Source organism: Zootermopsis nevadensis, unplaced genomic scaffold (genome assembly GCF_977971745.1).
Source record: "Zootermopsis nevadensis isolate Lab colony 2312 unplaced genomic scaffold, Znev_1.0 Znev_ptg000030l, whole genome shotgun sequence".
NCBI lineage: Eukaryota > Metazoa > Arthropoda > Insecta > Blattodea > Termopsidae > Zootermopsis > Zootermopsis nevadensis.
In genome coordinates, this window is record NW_028259162.1 from 6,336,454 (window position 1) to 6,358,190 (window position 21,737).

At 36.7% G+C, this 21,737-nt stretch overlaps 2 protein-coding genes across 9 annotated transcripts in view; one reads left to right on the plus strand and one right to left on the minus strand.

Annotated features, from left to right (window-relative positions):
• The window catches only part of LOC110831050 (uncharacterized), a 28,588-nt gene that overhangs the window by 5,653 nt on the left and 1,198 nt on the right, over window positions 1–21,737 (minus strand). For 2 of the 4 annotated variants that reach the window (XM_022066604.2, XM_022066603.2), the window contains exons 2-7: window positions 5,487–5,643; window positions 4,501–4,670; window positions 3,042–3,237; window positions 2,362–2,469; window positions 1,228–1,356; window positions 218–475 (exon numbers count right to left, since the gene is read on the minus strand). In XM_022066604.2, the coding sequence (XP_021922296.2) occupies window positions 218–475; window positions 1,228–1,356; window positions 2,362–2,469; window positions 3,042–3,237; window positions 4,501–4,670; window positions 5,487–5,618 (993 nt within the window). In that variant the 5' untranslated portion in view covers window positions 5,619–5,643. Of the gene's footprint in view, window positions 1–217; window positions 476–1,227; window positions 1,357–2,361; window positions 2,470–3,041; window positions 3,238–4,500; window positions 4,671–5,486; window positions 5,644–6,037; window positions 6,517–8,841; window positions 8,920–21,737 lie in introns of those variants that run through there. The other 2 variants (XM_022066605.2, XM_087358816.1) reach the window with 2 other exon arrangements.
• On the plus strand, window positions 7,543–21,380 carry LOC110831054 (prohormone-2). 5 transcript variants are annotated; one of them, XR_002543464.2, is made up of 10 exons: window positions 7,543–7,659; window positions 10,703–10,862; window positions 14,214–14,300; window positions 15,253–15,597; window positions 16,453–16,540; window positions 16,909–17,064; window positions 17,841–17,953; window positions 19,460–19,666; window positions 20,542–20,646; window positions 21,089–21,380. XR_002543464.2 is itself a non-coding variant. In XM_022066607.2 (10 exons), the coding sequence occupies exons 2-9, from the start codon at window positions 10,739–10,741 to the stop codon at window positions 20,638–20,640; spliced, it is 1,215 nt and encodes a 404-aa protein (XP_021922299.1). In that variant the 5' UTR covers window positions 7,543–7,659; window positions 10,703–10,738; the 3' UTR covers window positions 20,641–20,646; window positions 21,089–21,380. The 5 variants fall into 5 exon arrangements, 4 of the variants coding, with proteins under 4 accessions (XP_021922299.1, XP_021922300.1, XP_021922301.1 ...); XM_022066607.2 differs by having other exon boundaries at window positions 19,460–19,662; XM_022066608.2 differs by having other exon boundaries at window positions 19,460–19,656.

The window sequence follows — 21,737 nt, forward strand, 5'->3', positions numbered from 1 at the left end:
GAAGAAAATGTGAACATCATAGAAAAATACTGTGCAGGCATTATGAATAAAGTTCTAGACTCCAGAGGGCTAGAAAAATCAAATGTGGAATGTGGAATTCAGCAGCAGCTATAAAAGAATTATTGATATAATGATTACTAGAATGGTCAGATTTGGAATAATTGGAATCCCTCATTTCACATAATTGAATTTACTGGATAATGTGGACCATGCATACCTGGTTATCCTCAGCGGAAAATGTTTTACAATTTTGCTTCAAGCGGCATTCACAATGGTGGCGTAGCAAAATAATTAAATTCCATAAGGCAGCTGAAAGACCCCATGGACTAAGTGCCAAGACTCCTTTCAAGCAATTTTCACTACCTCCCTGATAAGAACCAGTAGAAAGAGCAGAAAGGATAATGTCCACTTTGTTGGCCTGCGCAAATCCACACTTCCATCGTCCTAGTATCGCATCAGTCACTCCAGCATCTGCCTGTACAGAGACAAGCATGAATATTACATTTTTAAACAAAGGAATAACTTCATTATTCCTTCACGCTATAAATTTATAACTAACAAAATTCATACCATGGATGAAATAACTGGTGTTACCTTTCGTCATGTTTCTATAGTTTGTAAATAAAAAAAGAAGCACTCCCATTTCCTCCATTACATTTATATTTCTAACTTAACAGGCCTTTTCATTATGCAAGTATAAAGCATGTACTTACAGCATTCAAGCTTTATTCGTCATACAGACGTGACATTTGGTGAGAAAAATATATAAGTCGTGTATCAGCATAAAAGACATAATGGCAAGTTATAATATTCAGAAATAGATGATGTCACAGTGTTACAGTATCTGACTTGCTTATGGAAGATTTCCAATTTCAATCCCACCTTAGACTGGCTATCTTAACCGAGATTTGTTTTCAAAACCACAAGCATGTTACAAAAATAAACTCTACCATTCTGACGCTATTTCAGGTGGGCACAAGATTAGAGGATAATGTTAAAATGGATCTTAGATAAATGGGGATGATGTGGATTGGATTCATCTCTCTCAGGATATGAACTGGTGGACAGCTCTTGTTAACATGGTAACAAATCTTCGGGCTCCACACAAGGAACGGAAACACTTGACTAGCTGAGTGTACTATTAGCTTCTCAAGATGAACTCTGCTCCATGGACTTAGAACAGTTTTCAACAGACATGAGTTTGATAAATCTGTTGGCTGTACTTACTTTCAGTAATGGTCCTATTGCATGTAACATATGTGCATAGTCTGTAGACTGCTGGACCAATTGATCCATGTTAGTCCGCTCCAAGATTTGTTGTTGTTCACAAGATAAAACATATCCATCCTCTTCCTTCTACAACAGATAATAAAAAATATAAATTATTAAATGATATAATTCTGTACTTAGAAATGTCATTGGATAAGCTGAGAAAGTCAGATATGTGCTAAGGAGTTCACATATTAACAAGTTATAGAGCAAAAATTATAAACAATTCTGATGTTTGCAAAATCACAGAACAGAATTACTGGGAGACTGTGTCTGTATGTCCGGCTGACTATTTACTCATAACACAGTGTGTATTTGAATAGCTTTATATGCAATTTTAATTAATAATTATTGAAATAAGCTAAATGAAGACTCTCAGACCATGGCAAGGTTCAAAAGGTTTCTCACAAAACATTTTGAAACATCAGCCTATATTTATTATGATGCAGCAATGAATTAAGAAAATGATATCCTGAATCTTTTGTAAATTTAGAAAATTTCAATGTACTGTTTATAGGTATATTAATTGCATGGCTGCAGCCTATACTGGCAAAGTGTTCAGTCATACTGTTTACATATTGTCTCTGTATCATGAGCATGGAATCTGCAGTGGCCACGCGGTCTGAGGCGTGGGCCTTGTGCCGCTCGGTCGCTGGGACCGTGGGTTCGAATCCCACTCAAGCCATGGATGTCTGTCCGCGTCTTTTTGTGTCGTGCTGTCCCGTGTACAGGTAGAGGCCTCGCGACGGGCCGATCCCTCGTCCAAGGAGTCCTACCAAATGTCTATAGAACAAGCCAACAAAAAGTTGCGACCCGCAGTGCTCAGGCACTTGAAGAACGGGTCGTTCCTAGTATCCTAGTATCATGAGCATATAACATCAAGTGATACATGTTGAGATGCTCATAAACATTAAATTTAATGGTTGTGGTACATTGTGTGATATTATCCAAGCACTAACCAGCAAATAATTATTAAAATACTATATTCCATGAATTCATGTTACAAACTGTAGGAAAGTTTGGCAATATGAATACAACACAATCTAAACCATCCACCTTCAGGAAGATGATTTTTCCAACAGTATTATTTACCTTCTTCCAGTATAAATATTCATTTTGCCTTTCCTTTATACAATGCAGAGTTGATAAAATTTCCTCCCTGAACCACAGTCTGTTATCATGTTTTACTATCTGAGTCACCTGCAAAGACCAAAATAAATTTTAATCGGCATGAAACAGAACACAGAGAAATATCAAAATGGTAACTTTATATGATTATACTTTGATCACACTTACATGTTAAGTAATCCTATGCCATAAGATTACTTAACATATGCCCTCCTGCGCTGCAGAAACAGTAGTTACACCAAACAACACAGTACTTAACCCCAGAAGCAGAAGTACAAATATTATAAAGTATACTTAAGAGTGACTTCCTTCTCAGAAAATAAAACCCAAAGCATTTAAGTGATGAAGTCTCAACTTTTGAAACAGTCTGAGCTTTCAAAGAACTACCATTTGTCATTTTACAGTGTTCAACTTGTCTTCCAGACATGATTACTCAGCCAATAAAAAGTTTTACTGCTGAAATAGGCTTACATACAAAAGATTTAATTACCACTTCTAGGGTTAAGAATTATATATATTACAGACTGTATTTATCTAACTATAAGACATGGTATAAAATTTTTTAATTTTAATTACAAAATAGAAGACATATTAAATGACTGGACAACTTGTACTTGGATAAAGATGATATTAGAAATACTTGCATGTAGGAATTCTTTCCTGAGCTTTGGAAATATCTGTGATAGCTTATATTGGTCAGCAGTGACATACGCGAGACAGAGAGGACGCACAAATCCTCTAGCCACAGGGTCGTGAAGAGTCAAGTAATGCACATAAGCATGCAGACCAGGCATCACGCACATCTGTAGCACCTGTGCATCTTCACAGAACACAGATTTGCTGTGGTAAAAGAACAAAAACAACAACAACATATTAATGAGTAGTTCACGGTTCTGAAATATGATAATTAACCGTTATAACATGGAAATAGGTGATTTAATCCCTTGAACTTAGGAGCCACTGGCCAGCTTTTCTGCCCATAATAATAATCTGTGGCATAACAGCCCTCTGAGAGCCAAAGCCGACTGCTGGCCTCACGTTCACATGCCTGAGCAGAGGTGAACGATCATCCAACCAGATATAGAGTGACGTGTAGTCAGCACAACAAACCCCCAGCCATTGCTAGCTTTCCTGACCGGATTACGCTACCCATTGTAGCTCCCCAATTTCCTCACGATGCTGGGTCGAAAATCTCGTGAGCAATTTCTTTCCCCGAGACTCAAATCAGCGCGCATTCCGTATCATCGGTCCGAAGCGTGATGCCTCAGACCACGCAGCTACAGCGCGGGGCCAGGTCTTAACTACAGGTTTAATGGTTTAGCTGTATGCAACAGCGATGCACAATTAGCTGAATCATGTATAAGCAGTGAGGTTTGAGATGAAGATTAATATCTGCATCTATGATTGATCACAACTTGAGAATGACTGAGTCTTAGACCAAATGTCCACCAAACTTTCACAGTTATACAGTATAAAGGAGTGTTAAAACCAAAACATACATAATGTATATCTGTTATTAAACTAAATTTCGGTGACTGCAGTTTTTCACGCAAGATTTAATGGTTATAATAAATTTATTCAGTTCTTCTTCTTCTTCTATGGCTCTCTGGTCCGTATTCCGTCCATGGCCTCCTCAATTCTCCTCTTCCATTCGGTCCTTCTGTCCGAGGCTTTGATCGAGGTTTCGGAACATTTTCCTTTTTACGGTGCAAGGTTGTTAGCCTTGCGACCAACCCCCAACCTGGAGGACCAGAGTACCTGTCTTAGTCTGACCTCTCGCCCTCGACCAATCTGGCTAGGGAGGCCCTACCAGTAGCTATGCTACCGCCAGCATAGCAGTTATTCATTTACCAAAGTTCATTTTGTGAAAATGGAGTGCAGTAGGTGAAGATGAGACTGATATTAAGGTACAAGAGATTTTGTGACATAAACCCTGTTACTCACAACATATATCCTGAGGATTCTATACACCAAAGTGACAAGAAAACCATCTAAACATATATTAAAATTATGACGATAATGATGACACTGGCATCAACAATAATACAACCAGATATTATTTTGTACAAACTATTCTATATATTTTCATGGTTCTCAGTTCACCTTGGGTTGACTTGATAGTCAACAGACATGATTCTCATGATGAAATTATTGATCTCAATGCCTGTAACCTCTTCAGCATTTAGCGGAATCGTTAACAGAGGAACAGGGCCCATTACTTCAGAGAATTCTGCAAAAATGATAAAGTCTTGCTGGGTGCACGGACACGGATCCTGAAACAGCCATAAAATTCGGTGAGAATTTAAAAAAATTAAAATATCACTTTTTAAAATCTTGTTACCACTCTTGGGAGATGACAATCTGTTCAGAGAGATGATTTGCCAATGTTTCGTTAATCAGAATGCACGGTCACCCAATTTCATGCAGCCCAGAGCTACACAGCTAACACAAAGCTACTGTTCTATTAACATGCCTTAAACTAATAGACAGTAAACTCCAGATTCAAATAAAAATTGAAATAAGACTGCACCATGAAAGCTTTAATCTTTTCTGTATCCACTATAGATGGTTTTTATTTTCTAGATCATATGCTCTTTTTCGTATCCAGTACACACCATTCAGCATGGTGTGCATTGGTGGTTAGCAGGATTCACGACCCATCAGTACATGGGTTCGATCGGGACCGCGACATTTACCGCTCCTGGTGTGACCCCCTTTTTTTGCGAGATGATGATGAAAGTGGAGTAATTGTTGGGATGCCATGGAGAAACCGGGGAAGCCCCGGAGGAAAACTCCGTGATGCCTGGACCACGGCCTTGCCCAACACAAGTTGTAAATCTGAGCACCGCCGGGAATCGAACCCGGGACTCCAGTATTACAAGCCCAGCGTGATCATATGCTTATTCCATTTAATGGGCAGTGGAAAACTTACGACAAGCAAACCAGGAATACGACAACTAATTAAATTTTACACTCAGTCCTTTACAAGGTGCTTTTAGTTTAAATAACTTAAAAAAAAACAATACTTTTCCATGTACAAACTGTTTCAAGGTAACGAGAACAGTAGCAAAGGTTGAAACATTAAATACCTGTGGTCTCAAGTTATCCCACGTCTCTGTTGCAAGAGGCATTGATTTCTCCTCATATACTGACAAAGTAGTGGAACCTTTGGAAAGGCCTTTAAATCCAAACACTGCAGCATCTGCAAATATTGCTGCCATATCACATAAAAGTTTAGCTCAGGAACTGAAACATAGAAGAAAACCAGGAAACTACAGTCGACACACGATTTATTTATATACATATACAAAGGTAGACATATCCATCAGCAATATTGTGTTCTACAAGCATATTTAATACAATAAAATGTCCTTATCCCAAAGGATCTGGACATTTTTCTACCTTAGACAATTTTTTATATAATACATGAACTTACAGACAAAAGATATTGAACAATACATGCTACTTGTATCTATAATGATCTCAATTTTAAATACTTCAAAAGTTGTAAGTTACTTTGTGTTCACACTGTACTTAATACGTGTGTGTATGAGCGTGTGTATAAACGTATGTCTGCCTATCCAATTTCCAGTCCTTGGAACCCCAGTTTAATGGATCATACTTTAATATGATTACCAACCTCACTGTCTCATTCACTCAATCATCCACAGGTTACGAAATGCTATTCCAGCGAGGTTTTCCAGTGAACATCATCCATCATGGTTTACACAGCCACCCAAACAACGTAAGAAGGAAGAAAATTCATAAATCTCCCCGCTACTGGCGTATATAATCCACTTATCCGTCTTGTCTGTCTCATTCTAATTGTTGTTTTTATTATTACCATCTCCTGCCCAACAGGAGGTGGCTGTCTTCTGGGATGTTGCCCTGACGATGGAGGCAGCAAGCACCTCTGAAACGTCTGTAAACTTCTACCATAATACTCGGCGCACAACCCAGAAGGTAGCCATCTTCATACTCGCTGCTGTGAGAACAAGAAATCTATTCTGCCCAATAAATTTCAAAAAATACAAGCACCTCTCAAACACCAAATCATCTAGCTTTATACGTAAGAAACTCAAAGAAAATTACAATGAACTAAATGTCCAGAATATGTCGTGAGTTTTCTCAGACCCTCCATATAAATATAGAATATTATTTTATAATATGTCACATGAATTTCTTAAGTCAGACGTCAGTCATTCGATAATCAATTATCATACTTTTCAGAACAAAATAATGCGACAAAAGAATTGGTGCATTAGGCAGGTAAAATACACGTCCTGACTCCGATTTCTAAGTTTACGTAGGAAATGTACAAAAACGAAAGCAGACACAAGATAAAAGATTAAAAAGTTTCACACAGTTAAAGCAATGAAAGAGTATCAAAATTCTTTGAAGTCATTCTCAGCCGTTATATTCTATGGGACAACTATTCCATTCACTTGTCACTGACGTCAAGCTTTAAATTAGAAAAAGGTGATTGTACTCAACACTTTTTTTTAAATGTTTACACTACGTAATTGAAACAATAACAATTTTCCATTACTTAATTATACACGGAAGGACATGACCCAAAATAACGCCTCAAAATATTTCCAAATTTCTGTTCTACGTATGTTCGGTAACTCGGAACGCACACTGCCTAACCCCCCCACCCCCAATCGTAAAGTTCTGTTTATCAACTTACAGTCAATGATTTTAAATTCAGTCACTCATTTATTGAATACAATGTATTTCCAATGTGTAGGACGGAAAAAAACATGAACTGTCTTCACCAACGTATCGTGTAAAACAGAATTTTATGACAGGTTCTGTCCTTACATTACAGACTGATAAATATATTTAAACGCACAAAATAAACGAAGTACTTTCTTCTCTCTGGCAGGGCAAAAGCTTATTATTCCATTCCAGACTACCGTTCTAAACATCCACATGCATTTTCCAGCGTACAATCGTACATGAATACCAAAAGCAAATGCGAATACACACGTACCTATAACAAATTTGAAAAATTCGTTGTAAGTAACAATAATTTCAAATCGTTATTAGTACAGGATACGAAGGGGTGAAAACACCCACACAAAATATAAACCTTGTTCCTCCGGTCTTCCAGTCATCATGCACACGCATGCGTATCAAGAATCCAGGGGGGTGGGGGTATAAGAACGAACAAATCGAGCGAACGCCTGTTAGTTCGCAGCCCTGCTAACACCTTGCTAGCTCACACGCCCACTACCTGCCGACCACTTCAAGGCCCAGGTAAAACACACCTCTATTTATTATTGTAAGCCACTGTACATGTCTTGTGAAGTCTCAGTACGTACGAATGTAAATGTTTAACTATTTATTTAATCTTGTTCTCTGTTCTAAACATTTAACAACTCACCAAATCAAACTAACAAAAACTGACGTCCACTATCTAGAAAAAAAAATGTCGTTGGTGCTGGGTATATTAGGGCTAAAGACAAATATAATTTGTTTTCAAATTTAATTAACTTTAAGAGACAATGTAAACAATAACAGGGTACTTAACCTCTCAACTGACGTATGAAGTTACTGATTTTTTATCTAATTATCAGTATATTGAAATTCTAAGACGAAAAGATGTATCATCACATTTTTACTGTTATTTACCAGCACGGCACAATATCAGGATAAGTACTGCAAATACCAAACACATCGCATTATGCATTAAGCCGTTTGCAGTTGGCTATTAATAAAACAGCGGTGAATGTATATTACTTTATACATCGTAATCCATATGTTCGCCTAGGAATCACTAGGTACACTGGATGGAAAGATTTTATATTACAGAACAGTGGTTCCCAAATGTTCGAGGCTTTCCCAACAAATACAAATCACTTAAAATATAATTTATCATTTTAAACAAATAATTATTAACGAAACTTAATCATTTGTAAAACACTTTTCTGTTAACTACATTTTTGTAATTTAGTGCGGGTTTTTTTAAGATATTTATATACGTTATATCCAGGCCATTAGGGCCCCAGACAAAAACTCCAGAGGGTCTTAGCTTGTACTTTGGGAACCGCTGTTATAACACATATATACGCCGTACATACATTTCGGATGCTAAGTCTGTTTGCGCCTTGAAAAATAAATGAAAGACTATTCGGTCTGTGATGCCCGATCGATAGTCCTTATCACAAAAACCTACTGATGAGTGCTAGCGTTGTCCAACACGCAAAGGAAATGCTTCCATGACGATGCCAGATACTCAAAATCTATAATCATCGACTATGCATGAAACCAATAAACCACGTGACACAAGACTGAACTTCTATAGGCGCTCAAGAAATGTCTTTCATTTTGAGCCTACAAATCACATTATGACCAATTAACTTTTGAAGTAATAGTTTACTGGTCACTGAGATTTTGTTACAAGTTACAAACTTCTGGATATTTAATGCCGACATTTACCTTAAACGCCTCCTTCCAATTCCCAATCTACTCATCGTTCATGATCAGCGCCTCATCTCATTCACAACTACGTAAATTCTGCAGATAAAGAGCATTATTAAATAACCTACACATTAACCAATGAATGGTCATATGGTTAGTCGTTACATTATCTGCAGTTTAAACATGGAGGGAAATGGAATCATTCAGGACCCCTTCGTTGCAACAAATTCTTCAAAGTACTACATATATTCAATATTCTGCTTAACGGCAGGATTCGTAATAATTTGTTAACTTTCTTTATTTTACTGAAATAATTAATTTTTTTACAGTTCCTTTCATTAGCATTCGTTTTAATAACTGTTCTAATGGTGGTCGTTGGGGAGAAATTTTTACGTTACGTAATAAAAATTCTAACTTTTGTTGCAACGAGGTTAAAATAAAGCTGCGATATACAGAAAGCTCCACTGTTTATCGTACTTTGATTCTGCTCCGGGGGAAATGAGGGCTGCACTAAATGCCAGAGTGGCAATGAATTGCAATTTTTATGTCAGGAGTAAGAGATAACCCGAGTTTTGTTACTCTGTTAACACCCCGAACAAGCTTATTTCACACTAACGCGTGTGGTACGTAGTATTAGGTGTCCGGGTTGAATCTCGTTGTCTCGATGTTTCTTCCAATCTTAGTTCCTTATTTACGTAGTAACACGACAGAGACTGAAGCCGTACTTGTCATCCAGTATATTGTTAGCGTGATTAAATCGATTATCATCTTGGGAAAGACATCTAGCATGAATGGGTAAAATAAGAACTACATATATGGTTTAAAAACTTCAAGGAAAGAGATCACTTGAAAGAACTAAACAAAAATGGAAGGGTAATATTACAACTGATTCTCAAGAGAAAAGACGAAGACTGGATTAAACAGTATCAGGATAGAGTTTAATGACGAACTTCAGTGAAAATGGCAGCGAACCTACGAGTTTTATAAAAGCAGTGAGTAACTATTAACTTTACAAGTAAAATCTGTGTGACAGTATTTCCTTATTTGGAGATGGCTGCTATGAGTCAAACACCTACGATTTAATTTAGAGTTGTTTTGAAAAGATATCAACAAACGCTACATTTCATTACTTAGATTCACAAATCAACTTAAGTACTGACATAAATGTCCCCTAACAATCACTAAGTCTTTACTTTATTGCTAAACTTTGTCGCCAAACACTTTTTGTCCTTCTAAGCCGTAAACACCCTTCTAAATAGGAGCCCAACGGATGACAATGAAACAAGAAACCCTGAATGACTTTTAGGGCCCTTAGCACCTGAAATAGGACCACTTCCTCCCCAACACTATTTATTTATTTAGTGTTCTGTCTGACGACAGGTCCATATGAACAGGATCCTTCCATCCTTTTCTCGGACTGAGACCTGTTCATATACGTTCATGGCAGATGATCCAGAAGTGGTTTGCCATTGCCTTCTTCTGTGTGTGAATGGAGTAATTGTTGGGATGCCACGGAGAAACCGGGGAAGCCCCCGGAAGGAAAACTCCGTGTTGCCTAGACCACGGCCTTGCCCAACACAAGTTATAAATTCCGGCACCGCCGGGAATCGAACCCGAGATCCCCCAGGATTACAGGGCCAGCGTTCTAACCGCTAGACCACCGTGGCTATAAACCAAAAATGACTGCAGCTGATGAAGCATAATTAAACGAATCAATAACATATTTTAACAGCTGATGTCTCAAATAAAGGACTTGCGTTAAGTAGTTACGAACGTCTAAATTACTTCTTATGCTAACCTCAAACGGAAAAAGGTAAAAAAGGTTGAACTTGGTTGTTCCCTTCGGATAATCTATACTTCGCTTTCATTTCAAATTTAGAACAAGAGGAAACCGAGTCTGCACTGCGCAGCTGTCATGGCTGGGATGACGGCAACCTGTGTCCTGACAGCCTTCCTGATAACCGTTGTGGCTGGATTACCGAGTACTCTGTTGGTAGATGCCATTAAGGCAGCAGAGTCCGAACCCAGCACATCCAAAGGTAAGAAGCAAGTCACCAGTTCCCAAAACAAGATGGCTGTTTTCTGGGATGTTGCGCCGTGTATTCTGGAAGAATTTTTCCGACGTTTCAGAGGTATTTACTACCTGTTGACAAGCACCTCTAGAAGGTCGGTGTGGTGTTTAAGGACGTCTCTGCTGTTTATTTTGAAATCAGGATGATGAATGTTTCAACAGGTGGTACGTATACATACCACTAGATTTTTAAGAGGTTGAGAATTCCCGCCTCTTAATTAACCCCAAAGTTAGCATTTGTGACCATATCAGAGACAAGCAACGAAAATGCAATTTATCATCAGATCCTACAGCACAATTAATTATCGGAGGATTTTAAACATGTCCCAGAATCCATTAACAGGTTTTGTAACGAATTATGAAAGTCTCTTCGAACTATGCCAATATGCGATAGCATCTTGTTTACTGTGTGTGCGTATCACGTAATTCCGCTGCAGGGGACCAGGACATCCCAGTGCGCCTTTCATCCAACAGAGTCTGATGTTTCAGAACATGTTTTCCTGTTACTGTGCTCGCTATTGTGTCACTTTGCTTCAACGGTAGGACCCATTCCATTTCCTCTTAAAACCATACGATAATTTGCAAATGCAAACCTAGAGATTTGTTATTCTTTAATGGCGTCAATATTGATTTGCTGCAGATACAAATATACTGTATCTAATTACAATATGTAAATCTAAGCCGTGATAACTTGAGTTCAGTAAAGCGACTGGCGTTAGGTTGACGATCGGGGTTCAGTTACCGGAGAGGACAAGGGCATTTCTCTTCGACTTATTGACTATAATCGTTGAGAGAATATGAGAGATGTTTCTTTAACTGAAGTTATAAAATATCAATCAAGAAGAGAATTCAAACAAGAAAGGCTAATGCTTCTAATCGAGATATGTCGTGCATAACAATGAGAGGGTTTTTTTTCCATAATATAAAAATAACCTTCGTAACTCATAAAACGCCGAAAATGCTAATAATATGTAAATTATTTAACCATACTAAATATTATATTCAGAAACGTGCGGATATCCTCCAAAGCAGAACTACAAATATAAATCTGGCATATTGCAGAGTTCTTTCATCCTTCAAACTTCACTATCAATGTACATTTTGACAACTGGAGCGTCCTAATTTGCTATAACAAATTGCCTTTGTATTTTGTACAGTACAACACACTGCTAAATCAATGGACAGAGGAAATTAGTTTCTGCTGGGAGCAGAACTGCCTTATCCAAAGAAAGACTTAGTAATCTGAATCATTCAGCCTTCTTTGTTTGTTTGTTTGTTTGTTTTTTCCTGTAAATTCGACACCTTGATAACATAAGCACGTTCACTTTTTTACTGTACATATTACAATTGCTACTCTTCATTTCAGACTCCATTTGTGAGAACATCGTCCGAGAATACTATTACAGATTTCAAACACATAACAGTCAGTTACAAAGCATGTGGTACGTGACCCATAAATGGTTTGAGTTAATCTGAAAACGGCAAAAACAGTTTCTCGCTTGTAAAATCTCATAATGTGACTGACTATGGGATTCGATTCCCAGCATGGGTAGTGATTTTTCCCCGCCACTATCTCACCTAGACTGGTTCTGGGGTCCACCCAGCTTCCCTAAGCGATAAGTAAAAGGGTCAAGGCGGCCGAAGCGTGAGGTAACCACTCACTTCCATCTAATATCGACGTCTAGAATACCTTCATACCCTTTACACACCTTTGCAGATTTTGAGAAATTTTGATTAGTGTTTCCATATAAATACTGAGACGTACGTAAGAATAGCTTTTTCACATATCACAAAATTTACTACGAGAAAAATTATATAATAAGTAGATGACAAAATGTAGCTATTACGCGTGGATAAGAAGACAGACAAATATATGGATGGACTGATGATAGAAACAAAACAAAAAAGGTAATGTTTTACGAGCCAACATTACTCCCAATTTTGACAAATGTCGATACTCTTCTCGGGATTTTAATATACCATAAGGGAACTATTTCAGTATACTCTGTGTTAGCAAATACAAAATAATCATGTATGTGTTTTCCTCCTATAAAAGCAAACTCTGATCCTGCGGGTCGCTGAGCTTTCGTGGAACACAATTTTCAAACTTGTCTAATCTTTTTGATACCGGCACGTGTACATTTTACAGCTCGGTCGATAGTAATATCCGCACTGTACACAACCCAAGGCGTAGAAGCAGATAGAAAACTAAGCTCTTCATTTTATCCAAATAATTACATGCCGTAAGCAACAAGTAGCATGAGGATGTGAAGGGAAGGAGGGGAAGACTGAGTGACGACATTTAAATCAATATAACGAGGTGGAAGCATTGGCTGGTAGCCCCTGCCTTGACCTCCTCATTTATACAAGGCACACCTGCAAAAAGTCTTGCCTGCTCGCTAACCAATCATCGGTCAAAGCCAACAGCAAAGAGGACACAATGTACAGTCACAGAAATACATTTTGTCTGATAACCTCTACATGTCCAGCTGTTCTCTCTTTAGGACCAGAATTATGATAATTATTCACGAAACCCTTACGTCTCTTCTGGCTTCATAGCCAACTTGAATAAAACCATCTTCCCACATTCCTATAATACTCAGACCGAAAGTCCCAGTCGAGTGGTTATCACTCCTACTACATATACAGCAGCCCGAAGACTGATATCCTGATGTGTTTCATAGTCTTCCTCAGTCCCCCCAGTCAAATTCCGAGATAGTGCCTTAAATTCGGGCATGACCACTACCTTCCAAATCCTTTCCAATTCATTAATAAACCCATCATTCGAGGCTATAAAGTCTGGGCTACTGACAGCGTCGTTAAATAAGACACAAATGAAAAATATAATACATCTTTCTGGTTGGCACTGTGGAACAAGATTTGATAGTCTGCTGCAGTGGTTCAACCATTTTTAACTTAATTATTTATTAACCCTATATTTATCACATTATTAGTAGGTACATTACGTATATATTCCTTGGTAATATCGTCTACTATGGTGCAGAACTTTATAGCTTCATACCTCAAAACTTCTGTTCTAACAACATATTTTTCCAGATCTAAGCCACACTTCAAAATAAATGTACGGGAACTAGCAACCTTGTGCTTATTCGTCGTTTTAATGTCCAGAATATTATTTCACACATTCCTTAATATCGACGTGACGTATTCATATAACTTCTGAAACAATCCGTGTATATGTGAGATGGTTTTCTTCTTAATAAGTCCCTCAGATTCCTAGCTATGTCATAGGTCCGGGTACACATAAGACACACATCAACTCAGGTTTGGTGGATCGCAGCACATTTTCTTATTGCAGTGAAGAAAGCACAGGAGGTGATGCTGTTTGGAAACCAACAGAACCGCCCCTCAGCTGATAAATTCTATCCCACTACTCACAAGCAAGGTAATGCTACAATTGTGGCCTGTATAAGATATTGTTGTTCTCTGTTACCAATTTTACAACCAAACTATTCAAACTATACATTTTAAAAATTAAACATCACTTCAGAAATATTTGCTTTTGATTAAAATTAAACGAAAGAATAACGTGGTCTGACAGCCAAAATGCACACATTAATGCATTGACGTAGCCTCTGGATTCAATCTTGTTTAAAAACACAATTACCTCACAGAAACTGTCATCTTTTTCCAGATACCTGCATGATAATTACAAAAATTGTATATGTAATGGCATTTAATATATTTTACTGTATTATATTCCTCTTCCAGGGTGGGTGGGAAGTAAGTAGGCATTGAGAAATGGTTATAATATAGAAATATAGAGGTTATAACCATTTCTCAATGCCTACTTACTTCCCACCCACCAAGTACTTAGAAATATGTGAAAAAGATTCTACATCTCCTTCGCCTATCCTGGTCCAAAATCTTCCTTCCAGCATCTGTTCTCTGTCTGTGTGTGTATATATAAAGTAAAGTTATCCCACTACACGCCATATAGCACTCTGAGAGCTTAACCTTTGCACTAGATAAGGGTGAGTGGTCAGCGTTGTGCCCCAGCAGCATTTTATACCCAGAAAAGGAACCCGGTACCCACTGGATATTGGTTACGAGGCTGAGTGAGCTCCTGGAGCCAGTCTGGACGCAGAGGCTAGAGAAAGAAACTTCTACCCATGTCAGGGATCAAACCCTGATTGTCCAGTTCATAGTCAGTCACTATACTGACTGAACTACCCCAGCTCTCTCTCTCTATATACACATACACAGACAGACAGACAGACACACAGGCATTACACAATGATCATCAACAAACCAATACTGCCTATTATACAGACAGAAGATTGTCCTTGCTTCTGAAGCGGAAGCAGAAGTTATTACCATGTCTGATGGTTTTCCAGCCTCTAGTAAGCTTGACAAAGATGAGGAACTACCAACTGCAGTACCGCTTGCCACATCAAGTACCAGCAAGACATGGGAGGATGGAAACAAGAATGGACACCAAGAACAATACAGCAATGACGGAAAAGCAACGGGACAAAGCAACATCCATAATACAGGACACAAGAACACTCAACACCACCAGGAACAAAACCACGGAGACTTGGCAAATCAGCAGGATTATCAGAGTCGTGGAAAAACTGTGTCACAGTATGAGAAGGGATACCAATACGGTGTGGGGAAGGCAGCACATGATAAGCATGTTGAGAATGCTCTCCTCAAGTCTGAATTGTATGGCGACCCTGGTAAGTTGTTGGCTCGTAAAAGCAATCTCATTCGGAAGTCATTCTGAAATTGTGTGAAATCAGAAAAAAAATTCTAAATGAATCCTAATTTATATAATCTTTAGGGGACACCTTTTACCACACTTTTCTTACCATACTTACCATAATTTATAAAGATATATAGGTTTATATACATTATTAAGCCTCTGTATCTGTCTCCCCTAAACACTTTTCAACCAACTGATGAATTTTCATTAAAGCTGATATAAATATCACACCTCAACATGCCACTCTTCCCTAATGTTTTTAATTTCCTGCCACCAGCGATAGCAACATGAAACAGTGAGATATGAGCGGGAGAAGTACAAGCACCATTTAATGAAGGGCCCCAAATATTTATATGGTTATATGTTTGAAATAAATTAAACTCCTGCGAAGGCAATGTTTGCAGAACATAGAAACAACATCTAGGCGGCAATGTAAAAATTTGTATTTAGCTTTCCTGTTTATGGTGAATGCTAAATTAACCACTGCAAATAAACAAGTAAAATTTTGTATGGAATGTAAAAATTATGCATCAAACTTTTCTTATATGTTAGCAATGACAAACACAAATAGGATTTGATGCTTTCATGACGGTGAGTCTCAACATGGCTGTCTCGTGTGTTGTTGAGCTGTATAGTCTGTACCGACGTTTCATCATTAAACTTCTACTAGACTACATGGCGCAACAACCCAGAAGACAGCCATTTTCAATAACAAAAATGGTAACTGTTAGCAACTTGAGGTTATAGCTGGTAAATAACATAATGACAATCTGTACTAGTGGAAATTATCCACATAAATGGATCACTGACTGACAAGGATTTCTCCCAGGTGCAATGAACCAGTACCGCTACTACGGGGGATCAAATGAACGGAAACGCAACCAACGCCTCACATACACACCACCAACAAAGCGCAGGTAAGAGTAAAATAAATAATATATGGTCAGGATATGAAAATATAAATATATGGACAGGAGTGAATCACATGGATTATAATGCCATTTATAAAGAATATGTGTACAGTGTATTACAATGCATGTCCCTCAACCCAATATTTAGACAGTTCTAACAACCTCAAATCAGATAACCTTATTACTGATACTCAAATACAAAAAAGTATATATATATATATATATATATATATATATATATATATTGTTTTCTTTTTTCAGCAAACCACCTGCAGCATGAGGTGGAGCAGTCTTACTTCATTAAAGTCAGCTAAACATTTGCAAATCCTTCTTTGCGACACTGATTTCTAATTATAGTTTTCAATTCATTCCAGCTACCGGCCTGATATCCCATTTGTATTGCCTACTGATGACCTCACTAGCAGCACAGCCAGGCTGAAGCGAGATCTTGGGCTTGATCCTGAGGATGTTCTCACCTTGCTGTCATTGTGGAAAGCTGAGCATCGAGTCACAAATGACAATAACCCAAGGTAAAGCTATTTTTATGAGTATACAAAATATCTTCTTTCATCTTTGCATATGTGACTATGTTGCATTAATTACAGAGTTCGTTTAGCATAAAATTATATAAGAGGAAGACTAATGTTATATCTAGTTACTTCATTAACCAGAAAGGAAGGGGATGGGGGAAGCAAATGTGGTCAATTTCAAACTACCATCCTGGTGTTTGGCTGGAAGAACACAAAACCTACAAAAATAATTATTCAAAATTTATGTTTTCAGCTTCAGAATATCAAATGATGAAAATATAGTTAAGAATGTGAAACTGAATGTGACAAACAGATATGAAAATTGGCAAATATACAAGTCTGTTTATAACTTTCAGGTAGAAAATTGTATATGAGAGTTTCCAACTTTTTCCTCTGCGTTACACACTTTTACAAAGGACTTGGGAACAGTGACAAACTGACAGAAATGTATGCATTATACTGTATATCTGTCTGTCTGAACTTAGTGCTATTGCTACTGCTTTTTAAAATAACGAATTTCCCCAAAAAACACTGTAATTATCTACTTTAATTTTGTTATCCACACAAGATAGTCTTGTGGCACATCAGCTGAAAACCACAGTTCTACGAAGACAGAGTATTAGATTCATTGAAAAAGGCTGGCTGCATTCAAAATTTGAATGGAATAATTTTAGAGGTATTGTAAGTATTCAACAGAACTTCAAGTGACACACAAACTTACTATGACATGGCTCAAAACATAATACACAAAATGCAACTGATTGATTTATTGCCAGTATGGATCCTTCCTGCTTAAACTATTATGGATTGGACATTCCTAGATCTTTTGGAGAGGACGAACGGAACGAAGAAGTTGAAGATGATGATGGAGATGCTTCTCAGACTGATGGTAAGCATTACTTTACACTTTATACACATATTCTCATTCTACAGGGTAACTGATCATTCACAATTCTTCAAGGATCAAGATGCAGACTAGTAAAATCAATCTGCAAATTAAACTGATGTTATTCAAATAGGATATTGTAGGTAAAGTTGAAAGTCTTATAACAGTCTTAAACGCTTTTTTCATTCATCATCAAAACACGATTGGGTTCTTTCTCAAAAAATACCAGGGATACTCCAACACAGATAAAGCTAGTTAGTCATGCCAATTAGTATTCTGTTTTTGGTGAAGTACCCAAAATATATGCATGGAGAGTTTCTGTCTATCTACCTGCTTGTTTTGCCTCCGAAACTAGTGAACTGATTTCAATTAGATTTACAACTGGGCATCTAAACCAAAGATACGAGGTTTATTTAATTTTGGTTTCTATTGTTCCAATATAACACTAACATTATGTGAAACTCAAAACTTGATAATATAAATTTCCTCAAATACTGCTCATCACGTGGAAAATTTATAAATAATAAAAAAATAATATCCCATTAGCCCTACAATGATTATTTTAAATATTTTATGATATAATAAATATTTAATAAAATACAAGTAAGATAATCTGTAACTCTACGCAGTGATATCTGTAGTGTGACTAACTAGCTTCAAAACAACAAGCTTTTATCTAACATAAATGAACATAATAACATAAATGTTCAATGAAGAATGCAAAGCCACAGCAAATTAGTTCAGAAAATATGTGTATTCTATTGGAATACACCTTTCTACTCTTCTTAATTTACCAGTATGATGTAACCTTTCAAGAAATTATGGGAAAATTCCATTGAAAATAAAGTGTCTGGTAACCCTATAGTATTCAAGTTGAAAGACTGCCAAGGCACAGTTTTGCTTGCTCTGATTTCTATCGACAATGTAAGATGAAAGAAATGATACGAACTGTGTTTAAATTATATTAAGTTACATAATTTTTATAGGTTTTTAAATTTGATGTTCTCATCATTGTTTTCCACGTTTCAAATCTTTACTAGTACAACCACAATACAACCTATAAATTTCATTTAACTGATGGAGCCCAAAAAGATTGAAACATATACATTTATCTTCAGGGTGTAAGAATTAAAAAGTAAACTGCAGTTACTTTTATTGTTAATGTTATAAACAGTAACTATAACTGAAAATTCCTAAAATTATTTTCATTTATGTCATACAGATAACATTTTCTGTTGTTCAGTAGCTTATTTTTATACATAAAACCTGTATCAAGTTAATCATTAACAACAGATAAAAACAGTTTCCCTTTTAATGCTAAGCCCCTATACATATACACTGAAGACATCTTGGGCACCATCAATTAAGTGAAATGTAAGAAATGTATTGTGATGGTATTAAGAAAGATTTAAACTTTTATGGAATTGGCCAATTATCAATGTTGAAATACATACTGGAAAGTATTAAAAAAAATGTCAAATAATAGAAAACACCATGTGTTTTCTTCAGGTGGATGGTTGGAAGGACCAGTAGCAAATCCATCAACCACCCCACATCAATACTGGCTGGAGCGACATGGGGGATACCACTACCCTATACTGCCTACTGCTCAGCAGTATCCCTTGTACCCTGCGCAAAAGACAGACAGCAGCCAATGGGGAGGATTTACGAAGGACAAGAGATTCATGGTCTCCAGGAAGCGACAAGCAAGTGTTGGTCATATCAACAACCTACTGCATAATTATACATACCAATATAAGTAGTTTAGTGCATGTGCTCATGAAATAAAACATGTGTTCAAAAAACAGTGAAGCAAACACTAGCACATACAACACAAAGTATACAGTAGTTATTCATGGCTTATAAACACAGCACTGCAAAAGGATGAAGGCTCAAATGATGAAACATGCTCCTAGAAGTACATCTTAGACTCAAAATACGTTTCTCAATCCAACACTGAAGAATCTCACATACTAGAAGGCAACCACACACTTATGGGACAAGCAAAGGAAATTATATTTATTTAACATTATGTACCTCAAAATTTAACTCAATGCATTCAAGCTATTATGAATCAGAAGATAACTAAAAAGACAATAAGTCTAGAAGTCTAACACACAATATATTGACAGCAGACTGATTGCACCTTAGTGGAAGATCAGAAACAAGTGATTCATAAGCAATCTGAAATAACTGAACTGAAACTAAAGGTAGTAGGTCTACATTATCAAATAAAATATATTAACTGTAGTTAATTAAGTCAGAGATTACTAATGATGTTGAATCATAAATCAACCATTTAAAGTTCAGCTGAAGAAAAGATACATAACATGAAACACTAAAAGGCATTTCACTGCATTAAATATTTGAAATATGGGATGTGAAGGAAGCCCATGATTGTGAAATCTACTGACTTAAGTGAATGAAAAAAAAAGTCTTAGTTTGGAGAATCAGATGTTTTGTGCTTGGCTTTATGTGAAAAAGCTCATCATATCGTGTCACATATGGTATTATCACAGATGGGCTGAGACTATTCATTTAATAAAATAAGGTTAATATTTATGAATAAAACCTTTTTTGTTTGTCAACAGGTTACCTCACCCCATGATGGAGTCATGACCCTAGCCCAGTTACTGGACATCCCCTATCGTGACCCAGGGGTGCCAATGTACCGTCACGTTGTACTTTAAAAAAAGGTTACATTAATATTTTCCTAAAATCGAATCACACTTCACTTACTACGACCTATTATTATCTGGTTAGACTATGACTGATGAAGTTTAAAACAAGATTTTGAATACAGTCTATATATATGTTACTGAAATCTTAGTCAGTAGACCCATTCTAAACTAAATAACTGCATATGCAGAGAGCTTTTCATTCACTATGAAATTAAATTCAGATACATTTTAATATCATCCTGCCACCTATGTCTAGATCTCCCATGTGGTCATACAGTTTTTTGACTAAAATTGCAGACATGCCTCATTGATCCCATGCATGCTTCATGCTACACTCATCCATCCTCATACATCTCATAACAATGGGTGAAAAGAAAAATTAGAACCACATAAGTTTTAATATATACAGCTTAAGAATGCTAACAAATAACTGTGCGTTTAATATGCTTTGTTTCAGTTGCCACTTTTGAAGTATGTCATCTCACCACAAGATTATAGATTACATATATACAGTTAAATTCTCATCAATATTCAAACATAAAAAAGGAAGCAAGCTAGGTGTTCTACATAACCTTCAATGTTGTTGAACAAATATATTGTCATTACCTATCACACAAAACTTGTAAAACTACCTAGTCCCACCTCTGGGAAGAATTTGTGTCATGTGTTAACTTTATTTTATTAAAGGGAACAGAAAGGCAGTCTGTACTTTCATTTCTACTTTGAAAATAAAAGTTACTTGCAATGTGCATTTCTTGGTTTATTTCTGTGAAACTTTTAGTTGCTCTACCGTCTGTGTTCCAAGAATATTCATTCTTTGAGAATAAAGATTCTCACAATGGTGAAGATATCCATGATGGTCTTCTGGTAAAAATTCAGACTTTCTTTTTTTGTCCTTTGATAAATGTATTGAAGTCTACTATTTACAAGATATCTATACAGTAACAGCCATTTTTTTTAATATGCCTCAGAAAATGTTTAAACTCTACTTCCAGGAATGTAAAATTTTCTTCAAGCAAAGATTGTAACTATAAATGAACAAACTCAACAAACAGCTAAAAAATATTTTACATTCAAAAGAAAATCATTAAATAAAGGCAAACATT

Excerpts from the sequence above, each read along its gene's own strand:
- LOC110831054 (XM_022066607.2), top strand. The coding sequence starts at position 10,739 with ATGGCTGGGATGACGGCAACCTGTGTCCTGACAGCCTTCCTGATAACC. Across the intron at positions 10,863-14,213 it reads CGAACCCAGCACATCCAAAG|TGAAGAAAGCACAGGAGGTG; the intron begins GTAAGAAGCAAG and ends TTCTTATTGCAG. Across the intron at positions 15,598-16,452 it reads TGAATTGTATGGCGACCCTG|GTGCAATGAACCAGTACCGC; the intron begins GTAAGTTGTTGG and ends GATTTCTCCCAG.